The 15,473-nt window shown below is 44.5% G+C and overlaps 1 protein-coding gene across 1 annotated transcript in view; it reads left to right on the forward strand.

Annotated features, from left to right (window-relative positions):
- Positions 1 to 1,061: 1,061 nt before the first annotated feature.
- Positions 1,062 to 15,473, forward strand: part of LOC114696911 (guanine nucleotide-binding protein G(q) subunit alpha) — a 244,237-nt gene continuing 229,825 nt past the window's right edge. The window contains exon 1 of the mRNA XM_028874873.2: positions 1,062 to 1,335. Coding sequence (XP_028730706.1) covers positions 1,200 to 1,335 — 136 coding nt within the window. The 5' untranslated portion in view covers positions 1,062 to 1,199. The remainder of the gene's footprint in view (positions 1,336 to 15,473) is intronic.

The raw sequence follows: 15,473 nt of genomic DNA on the forward strand, positions 1-15,473 counted from the left end.
AGGCTCTTGGAAACTTGGGCAGCTTCATTTTTCTCTTCTGGATTCAGATTCCTATCTGGAGATACCGAGGACAGTTCCGTCCACAAATCTCTCGGTAACCCCCTCACCCCTCACCCCGCGAGCCAGCGAGAATCGCTTCTCTTCCCCGGTGCGCAGTACCCCATTTTCTAAGACCGTCCTAGGGTCAGGGGCCACTCGAGGCAGCGTCTAGCCCAATGGCGTTTTAGAAATAGGAAAGGGCAGCAGGGCTGCAGGGCGGCCCGAGGCGCAGCGCGTGGGCCCCGCGCAGGGCTCCCGTGGCGCCCGCGGCCGGAGGGCAGGCCGAGGCCGCCATATTCTGGCCGACCACGCCCCGGAGGCCCGCGGCAGCCGAAGGTCGGTGTCCGCCTGCCGGCCCCGCTCGAGCGGCCGTGACCGTCGCGCCCCGGACCGCGCGGAGGGAGGCGGCTGCGGAGCGGGGCGGGCAGCCGGGGGCGGGGCGAGAAGCGCGCGAGCCGTCCAGGAGGGGCCGCGGCACCGCCCTCGCGCTGCGCCCGCCCCCTGCGCCCGCCCTCCTCGCGCCGCCGCCTCCCTCCGGATCTGTGCTCCAGTTCAGAGAAAGGAGAAAATGTGTGTGTGTGGCGAGGGGAGGGCGAGCACTGAGCAGCCGCGGCGCGCCTGGCAATCGGGCCGGGTGGGCGTCCGGCGGAGGCGGGGGCGGAGGCGGGGAGCGCGCGGCGGCCGGCTGCCCGGTTTGCGCGCGAGCCGAGTGGGCGCGGGCAGGCCGAGGGCGCCCGGAGCCGAATCGGGTGGCGGCGAGGAGCGGACGCGCTGGGCGCGCGGAGCCGTCGGCGGTCGCTCGCTGCGGGGCCGCCTCGGTGGATGAGCTCGGGCCGCTGGGCGCACAGCCTAGGGCAGCGTCGGCGGCGGCGCGGGCTCCAGGAGGGCCGCGCGCTCCCGGGAAGGCGGCGTGTGAGCGCGGCCGGGCGCGGCGGCCTTTCCTCGCGCGCCCCAGGCCCCCGGCCCCGCTTGTCCCCGGCCCGCCTGGGCTGCGGGCCCGGCTGTCGTCCTCCCCGCGGCTCCCCTGAGCTCGTCCCGGACGCGCGCCCGGGCGGCGGGGCTCCGCGGCCGCCGCTGCCTCGGGGGAGCGAGGGCGGAGGGTGTGTGTGCGCGCGTGTGAGCAGGGCGCCGGCGGGGCTGCAGCGAGGCACTTCGGAAGAATGACTCTGGAGTCCATCATGGCGTGCTGCCTGAGCGAGGAGGCCAAGGAAGCCCGGAGGATCAACGACGAGATCGAGCGGCAGCTGCGCAGGGACAAGCGCGACGCCCGCCGGGAGCTCAAGCTGCTGCTGCTGGGTGAGTACGGGCCTCGGGCCCCGGTGCCCCCCGCCCCGACTCGCCGCTGCCCTCCCCGCGCGCGCCCCCGGCCGGCACCCGCACCCGCGCGCGCGCGCACACAGGGGCCGAGGGCCGGGGCTGCCCGGCGCGGAGCCGCGGCGTGCGCCTTTGGTGGCGGTCAGGGCCGAGCTCCGTGCGCCCGCCGCGTCTGCGGGACGGCTGAGCGTTCGCGCGAGCGGCGCGGGTGGGCGATGGCGTGCGGTGCGGTGACCCGCCAGCGTCCATTGTGGCGCGTCGTGGGGTGGAGAGGGAAGGGTGGAAACGGGGAGCAGACTCAGGACTGGATTCTGCTAGGAAAGGTGCTGTGGGAGCCGTGGCTGGCGCTCCAAAGAAACCCGGCTAATGTACTGGGCAGGGGCGGGGCGGGAAGGCTAGCCCAAATGTGCTCTACTGGAGGCACTAGGCCACTGAGAGGAGCGACCCCAGAAGAGTTGCTTGGCCGGTGGATGGTGACAGGCGTCTCTTCTGCACCATTCCTTCTGGATAAAGATGAGGGATCAGGGAGGGTGGTACTGTGTGGTTGTTGACAGCGGATGGGTATCTTTTGTTTAATGAGGCGACCCAGATGTATGCCTGAATTCACTGCAGTTTCTACTGGAAACCAGCACAGCCTCTAGTTACTCTCCTGGAAACAAACAGAAACCTTTTGTTTCAAACGGACATTTTAGTATCTTGCCATCTGGGCTCCAAGAAAAACGGGAAGAATTCAAGAAAATTTCCCTCTAATCTCGTTTAAAAAAAACAAAACAAAACAAAAAACAACCGACAACCCAGCATTCTGTGTTAACACGAAGTTAGCAAGAAAATTCTGTTTTCAAATAGGAATTATATTGATTATTATCTCTGAGAGAATGTTCAGAATCAAGCGATCAGGGTTCACGTACAAGCTAGCATGACATAAGTCTAAGCTATTATGGTAGGAAGCATGAACAGCGTTGCAGGAACAGGCCTGAAAAATATCTGCACTTGTGTTTATTTGTATGAGTAAAAATAACGCTTCTCAGACATTTCTGTAAGAAAAGGATATTGCATTGTTAGTTCGGATTTGAGAAGCGCCCCCCCCCCCTTTTATCTGGAGCATTCAATCTTCTGGCTCCAGGAACCCATTACCTTTGGGACTGAATTTCTTATGTACTGGATTGCTTACAATCAGGAGCAAAATATCATAATTACAAATGGTTACCAATGCTGTCTCCTTGTCTTAAGTCTTCATATTGAAATCCAATTAGGTAAATATGCAAATATAAAGTATTCATAAAGAACAGAAGGCAAGGGGCAGTATGGAGAGGTGGGTTTCAGGGGGAATGAAGCCAGGGGAACAGGAAAATTGGATAAGTAAAGCTTGTCCACCCTTGTCATTTCTGTTACTTCTCAGGGCTGAAAATGGAATGCCTTTTGATTTTTTTTTTTTTTAAAGAGAAGGGAAAAGCATGGGCAAGTGGAATAAATATATAGTGTTCTAGTGTACAATTAAGAGGAAAGACATGTATTTTAGAGATTTTCTCTGAGACTTGGGTTTTAATTTTCCTTTGTTTACAGTCTTCATATGTTTGTGTTTAGCTAGGAGCAGGGCATTTGAGGTCTCGTTAACCAGACTTATTTGCCTGAAATTTGACAGTTCGAGGTTTCCCAGCAGCTATGAGTTGGGTTTGTCAGAGGGCCTAGGTTTAACTGCCTGAGAGGGTACTACACTTACAGAGATACTTAATTACAAGCTATGTATTTTAATAATATATCATGCCTTTAAAAGTGAACGTGGAAATGATTGCTGAGAATAAAACCCCACAGTTTTACTGCTAAAAAAGTGGTAGGTATAAGTGTGTGGCTGCCCTCCCCCACTTATTATATTTGAGCAGGGTTTCACGGAGCCCCACCTCGCCTGTCAAAGACAGACTGTAATACATGGTAGAAAAATTTGCTGTTTATTCAGCACCTACGTTCATGAGCAGCATTTAAAAATCATAGTTACCTGTCAGAAACAGGCACCCTGGACATCATTGACAGTCAGTGCTGTTCTGGGGGTCGATAGGCTTCTCCCCCATCTCTAGTACCCACACTATTTGTTCAGTCATGATAGACATAAAGAGTAAATTTCTGTGTGTGTGTATGGGGATGTGACTGTCGAGTTTATGAGTTCAGCAAGGAACTAAGTGTTCATGTGAACAAGGGAGGATTTTGGGGAGGGGCTCCTTTGGGAAATTCCTGGTCTTGGTGCTTTGTGAGTAGTCTTCGTTTCCTCGTTCTTTTGTTCATTTTACCAAAGAACCCCCATCCAGAGATATATTCCCCCATCCGGAGATATATTTCCCATAGAGAACACACTCCTTCACAGTTTAAAGTTCTTTTTTCATCTTTGATCATTTGTTTACATGGAGGGATCACTCTTGTGTTGAAATGAAATTCTGTGTAAAATTGTTTTCAAAGTAAGTTTCAGTTCAAGGCTGACATTCATGGAAAGGGTTTGCCCTGCAGAGATGTAATGCATTGTTCACGTAATTATTTATTTCTAAGTAATGCAGCAATATCACAAAACAGTTGTTATCTGACTAGGTAATCAAGTGTGGCAGTAAAATTTGGGCTCTTGAGTCATAATCCAGCACTTATACCAGTTTGTTCCACATTTATTCTACGGTTGCTTACACATTTTGATTTCATTCTTCTTGAAGAATGATCTCTGACATGTCATCACAGTAAGAGTTTCATTTTAACTCTAATTTTTGTCTTGTTCTCTTTAATTCATTCATATTAGTGTTTGTTTTCTTTGACACCTCAAAGAAAACCTGGTATAGGATGTAGAATAAACTAGAAGGCATTTGATATTTAATGTCTTGCCTTTATAGTTGAAATGTTATGAATGTTCATTAGATATCTCTGTTGTTGACCTATAGGTCGCAGCATTTAATTCCTGATTTGTCTCCAGGTTTCTGAGGAACAAATGGCCCTGAATGCTTTAGGTCATGGATATTCACTGGGAAGTTTTATTTGGTTCCCTGAAGATACTACCTCTCTCCTCACTGACCTGTTGTTTTACATGTGTTTAAAATTTCTATTCTGTAGACCTTAGTCATCAAATTAGCAAAACCTTTTTATTTATGGATTCCTCCTATTGAAAACAGGCAGCATTTAGGTCAGTCTTAAATGGAAGGATGTATGTATTTGGCCTTTGAGAGTGAATTACATACACATTTAATTTTTTTTTATCTGTTCCATTCTGCAAGCTTATGAGGGTAGGATTGTGTGTGGATTGTGTGTGTTTGCTCACTACTGAATTCCGTCTTCTAGGATGGCAGTACTTGCTGAATAAATCATTTTGTGATCTTAAAAAAAAGTCACATGTAATTCTTTGAGTCAGTGAGTTACACATGCATCCCAGGGTCCTAGACATCTGTGCAGTATGTTGTATTTTCTGCTGTCTAGGTTAGATTGGGAACAGCTTTTGATATTGGGAGTCAAACCCAGTATCTCATACTTGCTAGGCAAGTGCTCTAACTCTGCATTTTTTACTTGGAGACATGGTCTCACTCGGTTGCCTAGGGAAGCCTTGAATTTGGATCCTCCTACTTTATCTATCCCCTTGGCCAGCCAAGATCACAGGCCCACACCACCAGTCCCAGCTCAGTTATGCTTATAAAGTGTAAATTTCAAGAAAACCACTCAGTTCTATACTTTGAATACTGTGTATCCTATAACGGCCAGTTTAAACATACCAGATTTTTACTGGATTTTTTTCCCCCATAATACATTGATCATAGTGAATTTTTAATATTCCTTCTTTGATGATCAAACAGATTTTTGTGATTAATACATACACTGACATGAGGGAAACTTTAGTGCTTAAGTACAGACTGTTAGGAACTGGAATTTGTATTGAAATTTTCAGGTGTAAAGCAATAAGGGACCTGGAGGGCTGGGAGCGGCCGCTCTGTCCAAGTAAAGTTAGAGAGCATTGCTCTGTGCACATTGAAGCCCTCTTCCAATTCCCCCAGAGTAGCTGTCAGGCTTGGTTGCCCTGAACCTCCTGCCCTGGAGATATCAAAATGTTATGTTGCTATAAAGTCTGAGCAGTTTTTTTTTTTTTAATGCTTTTTCATCTTTTAAAAGCTTTGAATACGTTTCTAAAAATCAAGATTTATTTGCATGTGTGTTTCCTCCTTTGGAAAAACCAAAAAAACAAAAAAGTGAAGTGTTATATCTGAAGGCTGGAATAGGAACATGGCTTAGAAATCCAAGCCATAGCTCTGACTGACAGCCTTCAGAGTAAGATTTTTCACAGAGCTATGTGGATTCCCTATCCTTATCTGTCATATACCTGTCAGTCTTGGACTTGCAGATCTTCATCAGAGGGTTTTGGACTCAATTAAAACCCTGCTGAAGGTTTTTCTGTGTGAAGTTATTCTGTGTGAATCTATTCAAATATTTGTATGTAGGGGTTAAAAAGAGAACCAGAAGAGCAATCTAGTAGCCATTTTGTTTACCACAAACAAATTTGGTAGCTTCTTTTTTATTTAGAAATACTAACCTAGTTCCCTTTTACGAGGTGGCTTATGTTCATTTTTCAGAAGTGCTCAATAAATATAGTTAGGGTTTTTTATTACAGATAAAATTTTAAGGCTGCGAAACAGCTTTTGTAACTGTGAGGCTATGTGTGCTATGCTAAACTTAGCAGAAAAGGGAAAAGATTTTTCTTCATGATCCAGCCAAGCTTTATATTGGAGAAAAAAGGAACAGGATTTTCCAGGATGAATTCTCTTCCAGCATCCATATCAGTTTTTCTTTGAAGCGAACTGTTATTCTCTTGATGTTGGTAGAACAGTGATTGGGGCTGGAGAGGGGAACAGGGAATGAAGAGATGTCGTGCAAGAGAGGGGACATTTTCAGGTTAGGAATGTTTTCTCCAGAAGGCGAAGGGGCTGTCTCCTGCAGACCTGGTGTATTGGGTTGAGAGGGATGTGTGTGTATATTTGTAGCAGCAGATTTAAGCTCATTTCCCGGCTGAAGAGGCAAGCAGCGGCAGTTTTCAAAGTGAAACCTCTATGGTGGCTTTTAGGTAATCATTAAGATTTGTGCAGAATTAATCCTAGGGAAGTGTGAAATAGCAATAGAAGGTAAGATGTGTGATTGTTGGTAATTAAATCTGTGGCAGTGACTGTACAGTAAACAGCGTTTTCGCTTGTTTTGCTGAATGGAGTGACATGAAGGTCAGCTGTTCTCGGACCCAGGCCCTGTTTTGAGTAAGCAGATGTTCCTAATGGTGTTCCATGGTCCCTTTGATTTGTCATGTCGCTGATACGTAGAAGTCTGACTGATTTCTTATCTAATGAGTGGCAATATGGCAGAAGCACCTATACCTACTGACAAGATGAATTAGAGTCCAAAGTGGTTGTGACTCTGCACTACATAGAAAAATAAACAGCTCTTGTGGCCCTGAGAGCCCCAAACTGAATTGGCCATGTTAGTTAGATCTGTGGGTAGCCTTCATACCTAGCTGTCATTTCTGAAGCCAGCACAGAATAGCTTTTACTTTTTACTTTTTGGTGTAAGGGATTGAATCCAGGGGCCCATGTGTGCTAACCATGTGCTCCCTGCTGAGCTACACCTCACCTCCAGCCTCTTTGTAGTTCAGTATTAAAGAACAAAATTAGTATTGTTCATAAGTAAAATTATGAAGCTCTTGCAAATCCACTTACTAAACAAATACTTGCAAATTGCTGGAAAATAAACTTTGCATCCAGATTTTTTTCCCAGTCATATATTAAGAAATAGCCGCCTCTCAGATGCTCTCCACATGAAGAAATGTTAAGCACTTCTGTGTGCAGAGCTCTGTGCTGCCTGAAACACTTGCTTTAGTTATGTGCCAACAGGAAGGATCGCATCTCCAGGCAGATTTCTTTGTTGTTGTCTATGTCACCTTGCAAGCTTTTCTGTTGCCTCTTCATGCAAAAGAAAAGGCAAAATATATTGTAGACCGTTGTAGGAGCCTTTCTGGAATTCACACAAGCAGGGAAAGTAGATGGTCTGGAGAACATGAATTCCTAAGTATATGTTCATTATTTCCCTAAATCAGGTCAGTTTTTGCTTGTAACTGAGAAACTACTGGAGTGGAAGCTCCTGGAGGCAAAGATGGTGCCTCTTGGATCTTGGTGTCTCAGCATCACATCAAGCATAGCTGATCTTACCCTGGCTTTATTCTCAGTAACTAGGGGTGTGGAGGCAGCCGGGTTCCCACAAGAAAGCAGAGTAGTTGGAGGGAATGAATGCGAATTTCTTGCTTTTTTTTTTTTTTCTGCTGGATATCGTCCATATGGTCTCCATTTTCCACTCCTCTTCCTTCGTTGGGTAGTGGCCACCTAGGGCACACAGGAAGAGACCTTGTGTTTTAGAGGTGGAATGCTTGTGGCTTCATGGCTTTCCATTCCTTTTCTGCTGAGAATGTTTCGTTGTCACGTAGCTTCAGGGTGGAAAGCTGTAGATGCAGCTGCTCCGGTGGAGTGCTGTTAGCCACACAAGACCTTTGAAAGTTCAGAATCCCATGCAGTTACTGTGGGCTTGCTCTTGGATTGTGACCAGTTGGATCGCTTTAGAAACAGCAATGTCAAGGAGCTGTCTAATGGGTTGTGGTGTGGTTGGGATCTGAAGTGTTGTTAATGTCATTGTATTCCCGAAACCTCACAGGAGGGAACGATAATTGATCCACAAATTAAGGAGAAAGAGATAGAGCCAAGTTTTTTGGCTCCGCTACAGGAAGTGAACAGTGACGTTTAGAATCAGTATATATATTCTTTGGAGATAGCCTTGAAATTTTTTGTTTTCCCTCTTTGGAGAACTGAAAACATGAATGAATTTCCTCTTCCAAGAATTTAACTTTTTTTTTTTTTGGTCATTACTTGTTAAAAGCTAGAAATAGAATTTCTTTTGTTTCTTTTTTTTGTGTTTTAAAACATGTTTCATTGTTTTTAATATTTTTTTTTTTTTTTGTTCACTGTCTTTGCTGTAGGGGCAGCCGCGTCATCATTGGCCTCTTTGCCACCATTTATTACCTGGTAGCTGCAGCCTTCTGTAGAGGCGCTTGTGCTCTGCCCAGCTCTTCTTAGGCTTACAGCCTTGGGTACCACACTTCATGTGAATATCTCCCACCTGTTTATTCTCACTTAATGTTAGTGAGGGTCCTTACTGCGTGCATACGTTCTCAGACTCCGAGAACTTCCCGTTTTTGTCAGACATCATGTGGCAGTGAGCTGTGTGTGACGTTGGGTGCCTCGACACATTAAAAGAAAGGGGTCTGTGATCGAGTAAAGATGCTTGGCTTTCTTCTGCAGCTGGTCCTTCCTATGTGCTGTACAGCAAAATACATCACCACCCAACAGAATGTCAAATCCTTTTTCCTTCCTTTTCCAGAGTCCAGGGCCTTGAGATTGGTTCATGATCACCAGCAGAGAGCTAGTGAGCCAGTGCAGGGTAATCTAATGGGCTGCTGGGTTTGCAGATAGAATGCCATGTGTTCGCTGGCATGGGGAAGGTCCTGTGGGCTGTGGGCTGTCGGCACGTGTGGAGTAGCAGCACATCTTTGTTATGCAGTGCTGTGAACACTCTGGTCTCAGTTATTTGAGAGCCTTAATAGTCTCTTTCTGATTGCATTTCCGTAGAGATCATTAGGGAGGATGTGTTCTTGTTATATCCAGTCAGTCTGGGCTATATTCTTTCAGGTGTGTGTGTGTGTGTGTGTGTGTGTGTGTGTGTGTGTGTGTGTGTGTGTGTGTGTGTTTCAAGGTAAGGATACAGTGATACTTTTTGCCATGTGAATTGATATTTTGAGGTCTGTACTTGACTGAATGCCTGCCTTATAATCAGTGTAGGTTCTTTCTGCACATGGCGGATGCAATTTTCCTCTTGTCCTAGAGAGATGACCCATTTCCTGCGACTGGTTCTAATAATACAGGATGACTTTAATTCTTGTTCATAGTTTGCCCTTAAAAGAATTGCAGGATACTTAAGTGCTTAACTCTCTTCGCTCTGTAGCTCTTGTGGCATATTTTTGAGAATCAGCAAGTCACACAATGATTTGAAACAATGGCAGATTGGCTTTGTGAAATAATTAAACACCATTATGGTGCATTTTGGAATAGTTAATGTATATCTTCCCCCAGTCTGTAAAAGGCAGTCAGTATTGCTGCCCTACTTGGCTTGATTATTTTTTTCCTCCCCTATAGAGTGATCTTAGGGGGTAATTCTAATTCATTTACTTAGTTTGTTTTTTCCATAGAAACGTAGAATGAACAAATTAAATGAGAAAGATCTCCAAGGACCACGTGAACTTAGAAACTCCCTTCTCTTTTGTAACCTTGGACCGCAGTTACTTTCTGTCCTCATTCATCTGTGGATGAGGGGTCTGAGTGTATGGGAGTGGGGAGGGTACCCCCCTCCTTTCACAAGAGCTTTACAAGGAAGCATTCCCAATCTGGTGGACTTGTGCTGACTAGCTTGGATCTCCTAGCTCCTTGCTGCGGTAACTCAGTGTGGTACATGCAGCCCTGCCAGTGGTGGTGGTGGGGTGGACAGGGTGCTCATGCTCAGTAAGCAAGGTCTGAGAGTGAGGCCTTAGTTGTCCAGCGCTCCCTCCTGCTGCCTGGCGTGCTGCTGATAGGAGCTGTGTCTTCACAGGGAGTGGTATCAGAATCCTTCTGTCATATCAGCAGGAGTCTCTTGCTTCCTACAGGAAAGGCGATATCCTGGGAGGCACAGGGGTGGAGCTGGAGAGGCAGTGCCCGAGCCCTGGTAAGGCAGGGGTCTTTTTTTAACTACCCCTGCCAGCTTCCTCTGACTTGCTACTTTTGTTTTTGTTTCCCTGGACTCTAAGCATTGCTTCTACTAGTTTACAAATAATCTCTGTTCCCCTAGTGCGACTCCTCCGCCATTTTCTGTGAGTGATCACTGGTGGGCTGGTGAGGTGGGCATTAAGGCCTCACATTCCAAAGAGGAACTCATCGGGGCTCTTTTATATTTGGAGCTAGTAGGAAAGATGTGTCCTGGAAAGATGCAACAGTAACCAGAGCATTTATGTTCATTACATCACTGTGCCCCTCTTTTCTTGGGGCTTATAGTACATCCAGGAAAATGTTCATGGCAGGGCTATGTAGAGAAAGAATTTCATACTTTTGGTTTTAGATGTATTTGATGCTATGACCTCTGTACCATTCCCATTGGCAAGTGCACAGTTAAGAGGAACCTTAAGAAAGCGACTTCCTGTGTCCCTTGTCTGCATCTCTAGAAGAGCTGTGGTCAAAGAAACACCAGCAGGACTCTCACTGAGGTCTTGGGGAAACTGAGAAGAGCCAGATTCTGGCGGAGATGCCAGACTGGTGACTGATGTCGCCCAGCCCTGCTTTCCTCGGGATCTTAGCTTCAGGCTCTTGGCTTTGCTCTTGGGTTTGTGGTTGGTCTGCTCAGTCACAGGGCAGAGAGTAGAGATGAGATCCAAGGTGTGGAAAGGCAGAGGGTGCTGCTGTTGTGTTCACCAGGCTCTGGAAGGAGGCAGGGGGAGCAAAGGAGAAATGTCTGTCCTCTCGCTCAGTGGCTTCCATCAGGAAGAGCAGGCCGGTGCCACTTCCTCCTCCAGCTCTCCCCCAACAGCATCTCTTGGTCCTCTTCATCCTCACTCAGGGGTGAGTTGGGAGCTGGGCAGTCAAGGAAGCTTGGGTTGGATGGGAGGACTGTGTTTTACAGTCACTCTCCTGCAGATTAGGCGTGCTCAGTTCAGAGCTAATGTGCAGCAGAGTCTTGTAAAGAACCATCCACATTTAAAGAGAAAGTTTGCAGCCTGGCTCCACCATGGCTTTTTTAAAAATTGTTTTCTGTCAACTCCTTGAGGTGCTTAAAAATAGGTGTCTGTTCTGAGAGCTCTGGTCTCCTGTCATAGGTCATGAGGGTGCTTCTTGATCTACCCTTGTCCAGGAAATGCTTTTATTTTGCTTGCTTCTTCTGTTGCTCAAAGCAATAAGAAGATAAGCAATATCATGAGCTATTCTTGCTAGTTAGATTGATAGAGGCATGTTTTGTGGAAAGAACTTAAAAATTTTAGTAGAGAAGAGGTTATCAAGGGGGTCATCATCTTCAAATCTAAGTACGCAACCCCCCCCCCACCAATTAATCTAGAGGCTCATTCATGTAGCTCAGGCTGGTCTTGAACTCACTGTGTAGCTGAGGATAACTGAATTCCTGATCCTTTTGCCTCTACCTTCTAAGTTAAGTGCTGGGTTTATAGGCATGGGCCACCATGCTCAATTCAGTATGGTCCTGGGTGTGGAACCAGAGCTTCCTGCATGGTAGGCAAGACTCCTCTAATTGAACCGTATCCCCAGTCCTCTAGTGTAGGCTTTTCAAAAGGTCTTTGGGTGTGGGCCTGCACTCTGGGCATTGAATCCACAACAGGTGCGTACTGTGCTTGTGCTGTCACTGAAGTACACCTGAGCTCCCTTCTCTAACCTTTTTTGTTTTTTGAGTCAGGGTTTCTCTGTGTAGCCCTGGCTGTCCTGGAACTTACTCTGTAGACCAGGCTGGCCTCGAACTCACAGAGATCCTCTTGCCTCTGTCTCCCTAGTGCTGGGACTAAAGGTGTGCATCACCTACCCCCTCACCCCTGCTATTTCCTAGCATTTTTAAAGAGTGCTTAGTGTCTGTTTCTGATTGAGATGAGCATTGAAAATGGAGCTGCCCTTAACCACAATACCAACTGAATGGGATTACTTGACTCAAAATATGGGAAAATGTATTTTGAAAAAAAAAACCGAGTAATTTGAAGAACTGTATTGCTAGAACAAACTCAGTCTCTAGTGTCATGACTCATTTTCTGATGGAATTAATGATTTGCCTTCGCTTTCTCCTCGTAGCATACTCGTGGCTTACAGTGGTAAGTCTGGAGGGGAAGTACTGTGTCCAAGAACTAGTGCTTATGGACATTCATATCTTTTGTCATGATTATTTTCTTGAGACAGGGTCTCACTCTGTAGCTCTGGCTGTCTTGGAACTCAGTATGTTGACCAGGCTGGCCTCATATTCACAAAGAGAGATCCACCTGCCTCTCCCTCCTGAGTGTTCATTCTTACAATCCCTATGTTGGGCTGTTTAAGATATTCCCCTAGAAAGGATTGGAATGTTGGGCACTTTCTTATGGTGACAGGTCCCATAATTTTTCTCATATTCTTATTAGCACCTTGCATTTTTTTGGTAAAGAGTTGTTTCATTGGAGGAAATGATAAAACTTTATGTATATTTTCTTAGGGAAATTTTCAAATCTAAATGCCTTTTCACCAGAGACCTTTGAGGAGCATATTTTCTATAGGACTTCCTGCTCCAGACTACGAATACTCTGGGAACTGAGTCTTCTCTAGGGTTTTTCTAAATCCCCAGGGTCTGTGAATTGCTCCTCAAATTATAGTGTATCCTCCAAGGATTAGTTAATTAACACCTTGTGCATTAATCAATAAACCCATGTGGTCACACAATTAATTTTTTATATTTATTTATTATATATTTAATAAAAATATTCTTCCTTTGTAGAATTGAATTTATATTGGTTTATTCTTTTTTAAAATTAGAGGTGAACACTTAATATTTTCTCAGGTAGTTTGTTTCTAAAACAGTAAGAAAGTTCAGTAGTGAAAAAACCATCTCATTTAATAAAAGTTGAAGTTTGAGACAAGAAACACTTTTTCTCACTTGCGAATTTTCTTATATCCTTAAATACATTATATCTTTATGTTAACCTTTGAGTAAATGATAGTCCATTCTGTTATTTAATTATATTTTTGTTTGTCTTTCAGTGATCATGAAATGATAGTAATAATGAGTAGTTTTTTCACACACAATTGAAAAGATGTTTTTAAAATTAATTCATAAATACATCCAAAATGTTCCACTCTAACCTAAGAACTATGACTTTTTTTCTGGGTGTTGCTCCTTTCTCTCTATTCTGTTGTATTTCCAGTGTTTCTTGCATCGGTGTGATCACACTGTACAATTTGATACTGTTGTAAGCATGTTCTATGTGGGGTTAGAGAGTTCACGTTTGCACCTGAGATGGGTATATGATGCTCTATGTAGAGGAATTATACTAATTTGTTTAATTCTTATTTTTTTAAAAAAAATATTTTATTTTATGTGTTTAAGTGCTTTGCCTTCATGTATGTATGTGTACTATATGTGTGCTTGGTGCCCATGGAAGTCAGAAGAGGCCGTCAGATCCCTTGGAACTGGAGTTACAGGTGGTTGTGAACCACCCTGTGGGTGCTGGGGAACTGAACCTGGGTCCTCTGCCAGGGCAACAAGTGCTCTTAATTACTGAGAGGTTTCTCTAGCCCCTAGTTCTTTGTTGTTTGACGTGTAGGTTTTTCTGTTTTGTTTTTTTTTTTAATTGCTTGTTTGTTCTTCCTTTTTTTTCTCCTCCCTCCCTCCTTCCCTTCCCTTTTCTTTTTCTTTTTTGAGACAGTCTTACTATGCAGCTCTGACTGGCCTCACACTCAAAACAGGAGGTTCAAAGAGGGGGGGGGCTGCCTCTCTGCCGTCTGAGTGCTGGGGTTAAAGACATTGACTCTCAATGTTTCTTTTAAAAAATACCACCCTGATAAAGTTCTGGGTGGGCAGCTTTTTAAAATGGAAACAGTTGATACATATAAAGTCTATTTCTGGGTCAGAAGATATGAAAAAAACCAGTGTGATTCTTAGAGGATTGTATTTAATCCCCACTGCGAGCAGTGTTATGGGGAGATCATTGCATTTGTAATCTGAAGATCTGCATTCAGTCACTAGTGACAATTATCATGGTCATGGTGTTTTTTTTTTTTTTTTTGTCTCTTCATTTCTTTTGCCTATTTATGAGCTCCAAGCATGCAAATGAAATTAAGTTTTTGTCATATTCACTGAAATTGACTTAACCCATCTGTTGTTTTTGTTTTTCTTTGTTTTGTATTATTCAGTAGTTTTTTTTTTTATTATTTTCAAGGCAAATTTGTTGATCTTTTGGTATATTCTATTTTAAAATGAAAATCTTAATGTACTCTAGATACTCCTTTTTGACATTGTTATATATACAAACTAAATTGAGTGTAGTGTTATTATCACTATTGTATGGTTCTTTTCGAACACAGAAGTGAAGTATGCATGTAATTCACACTGTAAGTTATTCAATATGTAATTTCTTTATTCAATAATATGTACTGGGTATTGTTATGTTAATATAAAATTTTCATATCATAATTACAGCTTTTTAGCATTGTAGTGGGATGGCGTGCATGCATGTGTGTGTATGTGTATGTGTGTATGTAATCTGGTGTTGAACCCAGGGCCTGGCACATGCTGGGCAAGTGCTCTACCCAGAGGGCACCCTGTCCCCAGTGCATTTGAATCGGAAGTGGCTAGTTTGCATCAGCTCATAAAATCTAGTTCTACAGATTTCATCCCAGCATTACAAAACCCAGTGCCTTCACTTTGGCAGTTTGAGATTAGCTGTGGGAGGAGTATTTACCACAGAAATTGGCAAAAACCATTACAAATCAGGGCTCTCCAGGCCTCTGGAGAGCTAGTTATTTACCAGCATATCACTGTTTGTACTTATGAATTTTTATGTTGAGTCCATCAAGACAATTTTATAGGCAGTGCTGGAGGGACCATTGTAGGGAGTGCATTTCTGTACATTCGTAGGATACCACCTTCAGGCCGAGTGCTCGGCACAGGATTGTCAGCCAATGAGAGGCTTATTTAACATTTGATTCTGCTTTTCAGAAGAGTAGACATGGGGTTGCTTTCTTATTTGTTGGCATTGTTACTGCCTTGGCCCATTTATGCCAGTCTGATTGACAGGCATTAAAATAATCTTGTATTTATTTGTGTTTTATTGAGGAGGTTTCTGTTGTAGTCTGTGTATTCTTTTCTAAATTGCCTACAAAATATACTAATAAAAAAACCCTAAAATGTATCTCCAAAAATAAAAAAAACCTCTAACAAATGCATTAATTATTTAGAGTATTATCACTTTATTTTTATTTAAAATATTTTTCATACAGTATATTTTGATCATATTTCTTCCCCTCTTCCAACTCCTCCCA

The sequence above is a fragment of the Peromyscus leucopus genome, chromosome 1, assembly GCF_004664715.2.
Source record: "Peromyscus leucopus breed LL Stock chromosome 1, UCI_PerLeu_2.1, whole genome shotgun sequence".
NCBI classification, from domain to species: Eukaryota; Metazoa; Chordata; class Mammalia; order Rodentia; family Cricetidae; genus Peromyscus; species Peromyscus leucopus.